Below are 13,547 nucleotides of genomic sequence, written 5' to 3' on the forward strand. Positions count from 1 at the left end.
GTGTCTATTTTCGATCACTGTATTAGGCTGTAGATTACTAATCACTTTAGTGAACAGCTGCCGATTACTTCTGGTCTTCTAGAAATCACTGTTTTACAAGCCGTTTAAATTTTCATCCACTACTGCTCTTTCCGTAATGCCATATAATTACAATTTTAATTTAAATGTAACTTTGCCAAGACCTGCTAATATTTTTCCTTCATTTGTTTTTGTTTTTCATCTGTCAATCTGACGAGCCGCGATCAGTCGAATGCACCGTTTTTGGTTACACCGTCGCACTGCCCAGCGGTGTCAACAGCATTCATGTTGACGAAGTTTTGGGATTCAGGAAACAGAAAACGAAATATTCTGTTATCCCTTATATAATGACAGTTTACTGCGAAATTTCGCAAGAATTATAAGATTAAGGAGTCTAAGAACACAGGCGAAAATTTCGAAAGAAGCTTTTAGCACAAATTCTTTTTCTGTGTCTAGCTATGATAAAAATCATGCAAAATTTCAGCAACGCTGGCAAATGGTTATGGTTTTTGGTGACAAAAGAAGATATGTTTCAATCTTTAGAAACACCCAAAAATCAAAAATATCTGTAAAGCGCATCGGCTCTTTGTTCTCGCCTTTATTTTGTTTTAGCACCGATTTGTTTTGGTTTTGTTATCATACAAATATGATGTATATAGATACATAAGTGTTGTTTTGTTTCCAATTCATGAATCAGTTGGATTTTGCCATCCATTGGCAACGAATTAGTGCAAAACGGATTTGTTTGGTGGTCTTCTTTTTCAGTAAGTTCTAATGAGTATTTGTCAGAACTATCCCATTCTAGGTAAAAACCACGGAATTTTATAATCAACAGAATATACTGAACCATCTGCCAATGCATGAGCAGACATTAGAATGTCACTAAACGAAGTGTTTTGCTGTCAACCTCTCTTTCAGCACTCTTTTTGCCTATCAAATATCGCTAAATCGAGATTCCGCTAAAATCCCGCTGAGTTATTTAAGAAAACCGCTAGATTCCCGCTAGCCGCTGTTTGGTTATTAAGTCCCGCTGTCCGACTTGAAATCCCGCTAAATCTAGCGGGAAAACTGCTGATCCACGTATTTTCAAAGCGACCATTGCATTCAATAAAGAATTGAATTTGAATATGCATATGCCTCAAATGCAATTTACATTAGACCTTGACCTAATGCTCTGATATAGTCCTACGTCACCCTTTCGTACAACCCTTAGGGCTGTATACCTTGTAGTTTTTTCTTCATGTCTTCCTTAGATTTGACCTCCTTAGGATGCTTGCGCAAAATAAATTCCTGACGTTGCATTTTGGCAGACGCCATTTTGTCCAATTTTCGTAAAACTGACCGCAATAAAAAATATAGTGTAAACAATACACTCTAAACTACTTTTAGCCAAATTTTCAAGAGGAAATACCCAATGGGTAGTTTTCTGCAGCGTTTCTTCCGTGATACAATTTGATGTGAGACACCCTTTATTGTTAGAGAAGAACCGGCCATCTATGAGAACGTAGTCGATCATTGTACGCACTTAAAAAAAAGTGCCGAAGTCAGCAAAATTTTGCCGAGATTTGGACAGCCGAGCTTTCGTTAAAATTTTTTATGATGCCAAACGTTAGTAAAGATCCGTAAACGTCGATTTGCAAAACTGAAATTTTTACCGAACGCTCGGCTGTCCAAATTTTGGCCAATTTTGCTGAGTTTTTTAAGTGTGTACGTTGGTCAGATGATCGTCCTTGGGCTGCTTCCGGAGTGCCTGCTTCATAATAAGCCAGTATTTTTCATTCGACCTTAATTCCGCTGCGTTGGTGGGGGTTCATATCCTTGGGTACTAAAGTAACCCCGTTGCACAGTGGTCCAAAAGGGCGAAAAGTGGAACTTTTTTCCTAGTGTCTTTTGCTTTCATTTTATCATTTATGGTCTTCAGCACTTTTGTTCGTATGAATATCCCCCTTAATTTAAAACTGTCAAAAGCTAGTCATCGCTTACTATAACGCAAATAAAAAAATAACTTTTTTTTGTTTGGAAATATAGACATAGTTTCTTCGGCAAAGTTGTAAATATTGTAAAAACAAGCAACTTTGCTGAAAAAATAAAGTTTCTATCTTTATCGAGTGCTGAACTATAGGGCATATTCTTTCAAACTTTTTTAAAATTTTGTTTTTCATTCTTAGCTTTTGTTAGTTGCATTTTACAAGTATACAATGTTCTAGGCAATTATCGAAGCTTTAAAAATACACGTTTTTGCAGAAGATCGTAAATCTTGGACCTTTGCTTGCTAAGTTATCACATATTCAAGCTTTAAATTTCCATAACTTCGCGAGTCTCTGGGATAAAATAGGGCAAGTGGTTTTATGAAATCAATGCTTCACCTTAAAGCTTAGGCCAAGTATTACAAACTTGTATAGGTGCCGCTTGTCCGCAACCATCCAAATGAGGGTACGGCAAGCATACGTTTTATGTGTTTCGCGTTCGCTAAAGGCTCGATGCACGTCCATTTTTTTTTGTGTTGGTTTCTTCTGCAAAGTTATGGAAAATATAAAGGTAAAAATTTTGCTAAAGAAATGACATTTCTATTCCTATCGAGTGCACAGCTATAGAGCATTTTCCATGGAAATTCTTTAAAAATAACTTTTTCATACTTAGCTTATGTTGGTTGCATTTTACAAGAGTATATGGTTCTAGGCGATTATTGAAGGACTCAAAATACACTCAAGTCGCTTTTTACGCGCAGGATACGTCCCGTGTAAATCAAAACCGCGTAAAAAAAACCGCGTAAATTCCGAAAACCGCGTAAAAAAACCAAAATTTCGCGTACAAAAAACTTTGTGGATTTCAACACTACGCGAAAAAATAGACGTTTTGAGCACATCCGCGTAAATTCCGAAAACCGCGTAAAAACCGCGTAAATTTCGAAAACCGCGTAAAAAAAAACCGCGTAAATTCTGAAAACCGCGTAAAAATAATCGCGCAAAAAAACCGCGTATAAAAAACCGCGTAAAAAGCGACTTCAGTGTACCCGCAGAAAATTACAAATCTCTAGGACCTTCCCTTACAAAGTTATCGCTTTTGTTATTTATCGTAATGTTTTGTTAGTTATCGTAAGGAAAGGTCATAGAGATTTGCAACCTTCTGCAAAAACATGCGTTTTGAGTCTTTCAATAATCGCATAGAACCATATACTCTTGTAAAATGCAACCAACATACGCTAAATGTGAAAAACTTATTTTTGATGAATTTCCAAAGAAAATTCTCTACAGCCTTCACTCGATAGAGATATAAATGTCAGTTCTTTGTCAAAATTGTTTATCTTTATATTTTCTATAACTTTGCCGAAGAAACCATGTGTCTATCTACGAACACAGAAAAAAGAACATGTATCGAGTTTTTCGCGAACGCGGAACACATAAAACGTATGCTTGCCGTACCCTCATTTGGGTGGTTAGGAACAAGCGGCACTTACACAAGTTTGTTGTTTTCGACTTAAGCTTCTAGATGAAGCACTGGTTTCATAAAATCGCTTGCTCCCTTATACCCCATGGGTTCGTAAAGCCATGGAAATTCAAAGCTTGAATATGCGATAACTCAGCAAGTAAAGGCCCAATAGATTTGCGTTCTTCTGCTAAAACGTGTATTTTGAAAGTTTTAATAATTGCCTAGAACATTGTATTCTTGTAAAATGCAACTAACAAAAGCTAAGCATGAAAAACCAATTTTTAAAGGAGTTTTGAAGAATATGCCCTATAGTTCAGCACTCGATAAAGATAGAAATTTTATCTCTTCAGCAAAGTTCCTTGGTTTTAAAATATTTACAACTTTGTCCAAGAAACTATGTCTATATTTCCTAACACAAAAAAGTGACTAACTTTTGACAGTTTTAGATTAACGAACAAAAGTGCTGAAGACCATAAATGATAAAATGAAAACAAGAAACACTAGGAAAAAAGTTCCACTTTTCGCCCTTTTGGACTACTGTGCGTTGGCTTCGTACCACTCCAGGATATCCTTTGAATAGTGGCTCGAAGCTAGATCCGGACAGAAGATCGTAGGGCCCTAATGTGTTTCATGTAAATCATGTATTTCTTGGCAAACATAGAAAGTTTCTGCATCCTTACTTCCTCCAGAACAACAAACTTGTGCTGGGCGGTGAAGCACAGTAGCCCCAGAAGCTGCCGGAAGTTCGCCTTGACGTAAGTCTCCTTATCCATGATGAAAGATTTGAGAATTATCCAGGAGCTTGCGCAAAATAAATTCGTGACGTTGCTTTATGGGAGACGCCATTTTGTCCAATTTTCGAAAAACTGACCGCGATAAAAAATATAGTGTAAACAATGCACTCTAAACTACTCTTAGCCAAATTTTCAACAGAAAATAACCAATGAGTAATTTTCTGCAGCGTTTCTTCCGTGATGCAATTTGATGTGGGACACCCTTTATTGTTAGAGAAGAACCGGCCATCTATGAGAACGTAGTCAATCATTGTGCGTTGGTCAGGTGATCTCCAGGTGGCTATGGGTGCGAGCAAGACTGCGTAATTGAAATTGATTTAGGTAGGTAGGATTTAGGAGGCACTCAGTTTTGGAAATTTCACTATAAATGGTAGCTGTTGTGATGAAAATTTTACTCCGTCTGCCACAAGTACAGATAGCCTACCAAATTAGATATTTCGATGCAAATTTCAACATTTTCTTTTTTTTTCAAATGAATATCCACTTCGAACTTACCCCTTCCGATGTAAAACTTCTGTCCTGAAATTTGTTGGAAGTCAGTGTTGATGTATGTTTCGTCATCCGTCACGATACATCTTCAATAGTTTGCTGTCGTTCATTGCGGTTTGGAAAGTTTTGGACCTTATTTGAATGTAATCCAGCTTTTGCCTTGACGTTTTGGACGTAGCTTTGTGAAACGCCAACCTTCGAGGCAACATCACATGTGAAAATATTGGGTTTTCGGGTGAAATTAGCTTTGACCTTTCCCTCTGTCTTGTTGCTAGCTGTTCCTGGTTTCCTTCCAACTAGAGATGGTTTGAATAACCGAACCCGACCCGTGTCCGCTCCAGAAAAAAATAAAGCCACAAATTTACTTTTTTGATACCCGAACCCGGTCCGAACCCGTCGGATATAAGTACGGCCACGGGTACCCAACCCGATCCGACCATCTATAGCGTTTAATGTATTCAATAGAGATGGTCGGGTATGAAGATTTAAATACCCGAACCCGACCCGTATCCGGATTGAAAAAAGAATTGTGATCCCGTACCCGAACCGCACCCGAGTTTTTCTTTTTTTTTAAATATCCAAACCTAACCCGAACTCGTGGGTACGTGTTCGGTTTTCGTGTAAATTGTCCGCTACCTGACGAACTCTTCTTCCAACTGCTTGTTTGTTAATCCAGTGTGAATTGATACTTGAATCTTTTCAACACTGTACGGTGTTGTTATTGCGTTAAAAATCTGCAATTTCTCCAAAGTGGTATCATGGGCAGCAATGCCACTATGCCAAATATTTGCGTATGTATAAGTTTGGGATCCTATCATTTTCTCCGAAGTATTTAATTTTCTCAGTCTAATCTTTTACATAACAAAAATAGTTTATTGAGTACAGTAAAATCTTTTTTTACACGGGTTGTTTTTTTCGATTACTCAAAAACGGTGCAAATTAGGCACCATTGAAAAACTACGTGACGAATGACGGGCCTCTCGCAAATGCATTAGCCAAAATAAAACGCGATTTTAGGATTATTTTATCCTAAAATCCGAGGATCAACACTTCAAGACTTTGACGACTACCTTGTAGAAAATCAAGTTTACATGCAAGAAGAGGGATTTCACAATTGTAGATAAATAATTCAACAACTGGCTTGTTTTATTATTTTATACTTTGAACAATTTATTTGAAGATAATCTCTGTTTGTACTGAATGCATAAATACGATTTGCGATCTTACACAGCTAACATAAGGAAATGTACCAATTGTACTCTGTTTTCTATGTTTTCTACTCTACATTTACATCGTTATCAACTACAATCTACACTTGTCTCTTACTCACTAGAACAGTCTGATAAATTTTCTCTCATCTTATTTCGTTGCTGCCATAAACTGCACTAAAAACCTATGCACTAAACTATTCCTAGCATGCACAGCGGAACAGGAATCGTAATAAACACCTCTACGCTGCCCCGCAGTCCAAATATTTACAAATGCGACACCTCGATGTGGCCGCGCAAAAGCCCATAAAAATTAGCTAAGGTACATTCAAAAGGCAAATCCGGCCACGGGGTGGCCATAAAGCGCGAACGCCGAACCCGAAAGTTATTGCCGCCATCACCACCGCCGCCGCTGCCGCCGTGTCTGCCGACCACAAAGCTCACCACTCACCAGAGGGTGACTCGGTGAGCTCAAAACTAAAAAGCGCGCTCCTCAAGAAACCTCAAACCAACTCTAGCTGCCGTTCGCAAACATTTAATAAATTATGCATTCGGCGCATTCGGTTGGCCGTGCAACATCGTGACGTGTTACGCGTTCCGATGCGAGCGGCGACGGTGAAGCAACAAACAGCTGCACCCGTTAATTATGATTAATTTATTGTTTTTTTTTAGCCCTTTTGCTTCGATGACTGAATGTACACGGAACCGTGTGGGTGGATGTGGTTATCTAGTGCAGACGGCTCATATCCAAACCACCCAGCTGACCGAAGTAGGGATATCCGGACTTGGCTTCTGCGGCGGCAGCAGCAGCAGCAGCGGCGGCCGAACCCGAGTAGTGATGATGGTGGTGGTGGCTCATGTTGTTCGAGAAGAATGAACTGGAAGTGCACAGGGAAGAGATGAAAGAAAATGTCTGATTAGTTTTTTGTTGTTGTTGTTGCTGGTGTAATTAGCGGCGGATGTGAGTGTGAGTTTTTTTTCGGCTGATTGGGGGAGGAGGTGTTAATTGGTTGACACTTACCTATAAGCGTCCCATTCGGCGGCTTTGTTGTGGGCGGAGTGGGACGAGCGCCACTGTGAGTTTCCATTGTCCATGGTGGCGGAAGCGGCTGGATTGGGTGCACTGCTGGATGTTCCGTACGCAGAGCTCATTGCGTAGGGTTGAGCGTGGTTGTTGTCCAACATTGAGAAGTAGTTGTAGTTGGAGGTGGAGGTGTTCTGTGCCGGAGACGAGGAAGGGGCCATCTTGGTGTTGCCCATGTGTGCCGGACTGATTGAGGTCGGTGGACTGAGCGATGCTGGCGGGCTCATGGTGGCCGATGTGGGATGGATCATGGTTTGCGCTAATGGGTTGTAAGCGGTTTGGGATGGTGCGTGGATTGAGGCTTGGTTGACGGTTGGGTAGCATGGTTGACCCCAGGATTGCATAGAGGATGCGAAACCAGCTGAACTGGTGACCGCTGGGACCGAGACAGCAGCAGCAGCAGCTGCTGCTGAAGCTGCTGCTTGCTGCTCGAACTGGGATGGATACTGGGAGTTGAAAGCGGAGAGCTGCGAGGAGTTCATGTGCTTGCGAAGACGAGCGCGGCGATTGGAGAACCAAACTTGCACACGAGCTTCCGTGAGTCGCGTTTTCTGAGCGAGTTCCTCGCGAGTGTAAACATCCGGATACTGAGTTCTGGCGAATGCAACCTCCAACGCTTCTAGCTGTTCACCGTTGAAAGTGGTCCGGGATCGGCGTTGCTTGCGTTTGAGTTCAAAACCAGGCTCGGATGCTGTGTCGCTATCATCATCGTCGTCGCATGATGATCCTCCTAGAATGCCGTTGATCGAGTGGTTTCCTCTAACTTCGAAATCTCCATGGCGTCCTCCTTTGAGCAAACGGGTGATGGAGCTGATCGATGGAGCCGAGTTCTTATCGCAGATTCCTTCTTTGATCAAGTTCTCCCGGATTTCCCAACTGAAGATTCCAGGGTTAGCTTTACGCATTTCTTCGATCTTGTTTTCGATTTCCGGAGTGGAAACACGCGGCTTAGATCCACCAATAACGCCCGGTCGGATCGAGCCGGTCTCCTGGTAGCGATTCAGAATCTTCGACACACAGCCGTGCGACACACGCAATTGGCGGGAGATAACGCAAGGCCGAACGCCACTGGCCGCCAGTTCGACGATCTTTAGCCGCGTGTGATTGGGTAGCGGACGTCCATTGATGAACACTCCTCCGAGTTGGTTCACGCGTCCCTGGCCTGCAAAGCGAAAGAACGAGAAAAAGAACATATCATTAGAGAAACCTGTTCACAGATTTGCTAGTTGACCACCATCCAGTAACAAGTTGTTGCTCGATATAGTGTGCGGGTGCGGGTGGTCCGACTTCAAAGCGTCGAAGCCGCCCGGGTGTCAGGTCGGTATGAGAAATTGGTTCATTTCTTTGCTTGGTTTGGTGCTTTGTCATCGTGCGAAGCAAGCGGACGAGTGTCACACTCTTGTTGTGTCATCATCTTCCACCGGCCGGCTACGGGGCGAATCACGTAGAATGGAGCAAACAAAAGGCAACAAGAATGGTACGAGCTATCGGAATCTTGTAATAGGGTCAGCTAATGGGTGTATGCTTTTGTTCGGACAAGTCTTTTGAACCGTAATAGAGCCGAAAATTAAGGTTCGGCATCGGATTGTACCGAGCTGTGTCGTGTGGGAGTGGTACGATTTAAGGTTTTAGTGTCAATTTAAGTTCGTGGGAGATCGATAAGTTTGGATGGATGGAGGACGGAACTTGTCGGTGCAGAAGCGGAATTGACTCGTCACTTTCGCTGCGTGCGGAGTTTCGCGAAAGGCTCGAAATTAAATTATTTTTTTTTATCAAGAACGGAAATACATGAATAGCTGCCGGACCATGCGCAAAGGGCGATCGGTTTTGATTAAAATCTCGCGATCTAAGACCACGATGGCGGCTTGTCGCTTTTGATCATTGTGCACAAGGGAGGGATGGTAGCCTCGAACAACGAGAGGGGCAATTTTTATTTTCATCTTCTGCTTTACACTACCCGTACGCTACGTTCTGAGCTGGCCAGCAGTGTCAGTGGATTAAAATCTGACTGCTATCTGACACATATTCACACCACATGGAACCGGTTCCGTTGGCTTCTCGAGAAGATTGAGCAGAAGAAGATTTGGAGAACAATTTGTCAACAGATTGTGTCGGTTGAACTCACGTGGCCGCCAAATATGGGATCGATAAGGGGTCTTTACTTGCCAAACTTGACACTTATTAAGAAGCAGATTCGATCCTCGACCATGTGATGGAATTTCCGGCGTGACTAAATGCGTCGCCTTAGCGCCGCTTCTGTCTGCTCGAACTCATTAGTACTTCGAAGAGATGAAACCATTTGCTCCCCGGCCTCTTCAGGACACATCAATCATAAAGGTGAAGATCCTGAACTCAACACAATGTAGAGTGAAATGATCGCGTCCAGACGAGCGTCGACCTTGGCACAGACGTTCCTCCGCTCGCAGTACGTATTTGATTGCACTTCAATTAGGCGCGAATCGCAATTAATTATTCATCACCTCGCTTCGCCTTCTAGCGGCCGGGCGAACCAACCCTCGGGGGAATGCTGAGCCGAGGCACAAAAGGCAAAAATTGACCGAAACAAAATACCGAAACGATCATTAGGCTACTGTTTCGTCTTCTTTCTCGGCCGGATCGGGACCCGGACCCCAAAAGATTGGATCGTCCGAAGGATGGGGACTCATTTATCATTCGACGGATGCCGTGGTCTCTGGCACCTCCACGGCCACCGCCCAGCAATTCACGCTGCCATTCCGCATGTAGTTGGATGTTTTGTTTCTCTCCACCTTTTCTCGCTCGCTCTATCTTGTGGATAGTAGCTTAATTAGAATTTAATGGTTTTCAGAGCTAGCCGCCCGAGCGGCTGTTCAAATTCCGTGCGGTCCGTTCGGGTGCGCTTCGGTCAGAACGTTGCACTTGAAAGCGTGAAAATTTCACTTAGCACCCATAGCAAACCGAGTGGGCTGCGATGGAATTGCGTGAAAAACAAATTTACTTAACTCATGCAACGACGAGGTTTTCAGATTTTTTTTCCTATTTGCAAGTCCCTTCTTTAGGCTCAAATGACCTCCAGTAAAAAACAAACAATCGTCGCTCAGAGTCGTAAAAACTGAAGACGAATTGATCCGTCTTTTGTTGCCGGTCAGTACGCCAGTACATATGATCCTTCTCTCGCCTCATATGATCTTGTCTTCTTCTTGGAATCGGGCACAAAAGGACGCAAATTAGATTTTGCCTGCTGAATAGGCTGACAAAAGGATTAGGCTCGGGCTTGCGAGCTACGTGTGTGATCGCATCCGATCCGTAATCTTGCGCAGGGATTGCAGCCACCGCCGAAGAGTTCAACAGTGCTGCGAGTGCTTTTCATCGGCAAACTGCTCCAAAACCCGTAGCAATCGACTACCATATGATTCCGACGATTATTGGCAGAAGTGAGCATGATGAATGTGAATAACATGTTTACACGTTGTATATTAAAGTCTGATTGCAGGTTACCTTTTTTCTGCCGACACCGTGGTGCGCAGCTCGACTTCAATCGATCAATCGTTCGATCTCTGGCCCAACTGCAGATCACGAGGTTTGATTTCGAATTCGACGATGCGCTTCTTGGTGTGCGAACTGAGCCGGAGAGGTCGGACGGCATGATACTGGGTATATAATTAGATGCGAATGCATGCAGTTATTAACCGCTCACCGTGCAGTCGATTCCCGTCGGATTCTGCAAGTTTCGCAGCGAAGGACGCAAAGTCGACCACCTGTAGAAGCCTGTAGAAGCAAAAGTGACTCATCATCTTCACGAACGACGCATAGAGCAGCATCAGCCATTCGCACTAGGCCACGCGAAGCGATGAAATTGAATTAGTGACCTATAAATCAGACCCGATCAATGAAGCCTTTCAAAATGATCATCAAAGGTCCATAAATTTCGCCAAGACGCGGAGATATTTGGCGCGGCGGCTGTCTGCGGCGGCATCGCGCTGCGAACGTGTTGAAAAGATAAATGGTCTTCTTAGTGCAAAGGCTCTGGGTGATATCGTTTTCCTTCCCGCACTCTCGAGGACGGTTCCATCTGGTTGGTTTCGGCAATTTGATTAAATTTTGCTCACTTGCCCTGCCTCCCGTAGATTGGCCGGAGCCTGTAGAGATCGAACTCGATCAATTGATTAAAATGTACGTAGCAGTACGCCGCCGGCGGCTGTACTTTATCATATAAATTGATCATTTAGTTTATAAATATATTAAACATCCATATAAATTATTACATTAGGAGGGTCCGGTCCCGGGACCTTCGAGATCGAGAGTGAACCCGGTACGTGCCCGAGCCTAACTCTGCAAAATTTATGCTGGTTGCCTTTCGTCCGCTCTTTCGCAAAAGATCACGATTCTCGCCGAACGGCTTCCCGATGAAGAACCCCTTCGAGAGGTAATAAAATATTTCCAATACTATTACATTATCATTATGGCATCTCGACGCGAAATCCCCGAATGGGCTCACCGGCTCGCCGAGGGATCATCGTGCGGTGTGTTATTGTTGAAAACAGGAATTACTGAAAATAAGATCAAAGGCGGTTTGCCGCCCACTCGCGATGCGCGATGATATGGTGGGAGGAAACCTCCAAGACCCCGTGGCCAGGCGAGCAGCAAATTTTGTAATAAAATATGTGCGCATCCTTTGCCTGCCCGTCTCGGCGAATGGAAGGAAGCAGAAGTACGTGCCCAAGTCGCGCCAGCGTGTCTGGGAAGTGCCGTAGAGTGCATGCGAGACTCTCGAAAAGCTTTCCAGGCAGGCGATGGAGATTTTCGCGATAAGCAAATCCTTGAAAAGGTGATTCTAAACAACTTATTCCAGCACCGATTATTGAGTTTTTCACCGAAACCCTAGTTTCGCCTGAATGGCGCAGAATTTACGCAAAATCGCAATTCCACTCACCACGTAATAAGCTTATCTTAATCCCCGATCTACCAGCAACTCAACACCCGATAGGATCAGCATGAAACTTATCCAGAAAAAAAAGATCAATTTAATCCTCTTTCGACCAACAACGGCCTCGTTCGGGGCTTCAAAAGCCAGAAGAAAGCAACCAAAGCTCATTTCCCGAGCCCCTAACAATAACCAAACAATAACATATTTACAATCATTAATCTTGTTAGCCCCGTAGGACCGAACCGGAGAGGAACGCGCTTCTCCGTCGGCTTCGGATCCCTTTGAAGCGACCTTCTGTTACAATTATTTCTCGCCCTGTTGTTGGCGGTAGTTTTCGAAGCCCTTCCAACGCACCGCGCGATCGATTACGAGTAGCCAGCGCAGCGGTTGGAAGCGAGAAACATAAAAGAAATTATTCACGATCGGACGGACAACTTTCCCCCTTAAGAGAACATATTACGCCCCGTATATTCTTCATTCTATCCCACCGCGACCCTGCCCGGTTCCCGGCTGTTACGCGCTCGGCAAGGATCGATATTTCTCACCTCTGCTCTGCGCCCAAGGATCGCTATGATTTATGATCTCGCACATCCAACATATGGCTGCCGATGGGAATCACAAAGCACCAAGCAGCAAAAGAATAACGATCACTAGTAGAACCACGGAAAACTTAAACTTTGATTGAATGATCATGACTGATCAGAAATTTCTTACTGGCGGCACCTACCTTGAAATGGATATCCAGAGAAAATAGGCGACATGTTCAAACCGGCTACTGCCATCGTTGCGTTGTTGTCTTTTCCAAACCAGAAAACTCACAAAACAATTGCTCGACACTTGTTGATTCACCAAACAGTTCTTGAATGTCTTTGCTTGCACTGTTCGCCCGACTGGTCACCGGCGATGGTTTCCAAACAAAAATCCTATTTACTGTTTTGCACTGTTTACAAACTGCACTTCGCTCGTTTCGCCCGAAGCAAAACAAACACTTCTTCCACAATTTGCTTGAACAAACTTCCTAAGTTGCAACACAAAAAATAACAAGAACTTTCGCTCAAATCCCTTACGAAATTGCGTTGTTGCTTCTTGAGGAGTTGGCACCTTACTGACTGGATACGATCCCAAGACGGCAGGTTCTTTGCTCGGATCGCTCACATTCGACTCAACCAAATCTTTCCCATGTTCGCTTCCTCTCGCATTCTGCGCGTCGAACAATCACCCTCACTCACTCACTCCACCACCATCGAAAGCCATTCTCCCTCCTTGTTCCACACCCATTCGAGCCGAAGCGCAGCTCAGCAAGCCACGCACAAGCACAACCCTCGGTGGCCACGCCCCTCAGCAAATTACTTTTGCCTTGCCTGCTTTGCTCAACATTCGCCACCGCTGCTGCAGCGAAGCTGCCCGTCCATTGCAAACGCACACTCGAATGATTCTAATCGACGAACTGCATCGATTGGTTGACGCCCGCGCAGCGGGCACACACACACACTGGAGCATGTAAGCCACAGTGCAATCAACGGAAATGTCACCCACTCGGATCGCATTTTTCTCCCGGATAATGATCGATGTTCCTTTTTTTCCTCTCCAGAAGTATAGTAATCCTTATCAGTAGCACG

At 43.8% G+C, this 13,547-nt stretch overlaps 1 protein-coding gene across 1 annotated transcript; it reads right to left on the reverse strand.

Moving 5' to 3' along the window:
- Positions 1-6,665: 6,665 nt before the first annotated feature.
- LOC128738705 (protein gooseberry) lies at positions 6,666-12,710 on the reverse strand. The gene is made up of 3 exons (XM_053834029.1): positions 12,656-12,710; positions 6,960-8,184; positions 6,666-6,816 (listed from the first exon to the last, which is right to left on the reverse strand). The coding sequence occupies exons 1-3, from the start codon at positions 12,708-12,710 to the stop codon at positions 6,666-6,668; spliced, it is 1,431 nt and encodes a 476-aa protein (XP_053690004.1).
- Positions 12,711-13,547: the final 837 nt, after the last annotated feature.

Source organism: Sabethes cyaneus, chromosome 2, assembly GCF_943734655.1.
Source record: "Sabethes cyaneus chromosome 2, idSabCyanKW18_F2, whole genome shotgun sequence".
Lineage (NCBI taxonomy): Eukaryota > Metazoa > Arthropoda > Insecta > Diptera > Culicidae > Sabethes > Sabethes cyaneus.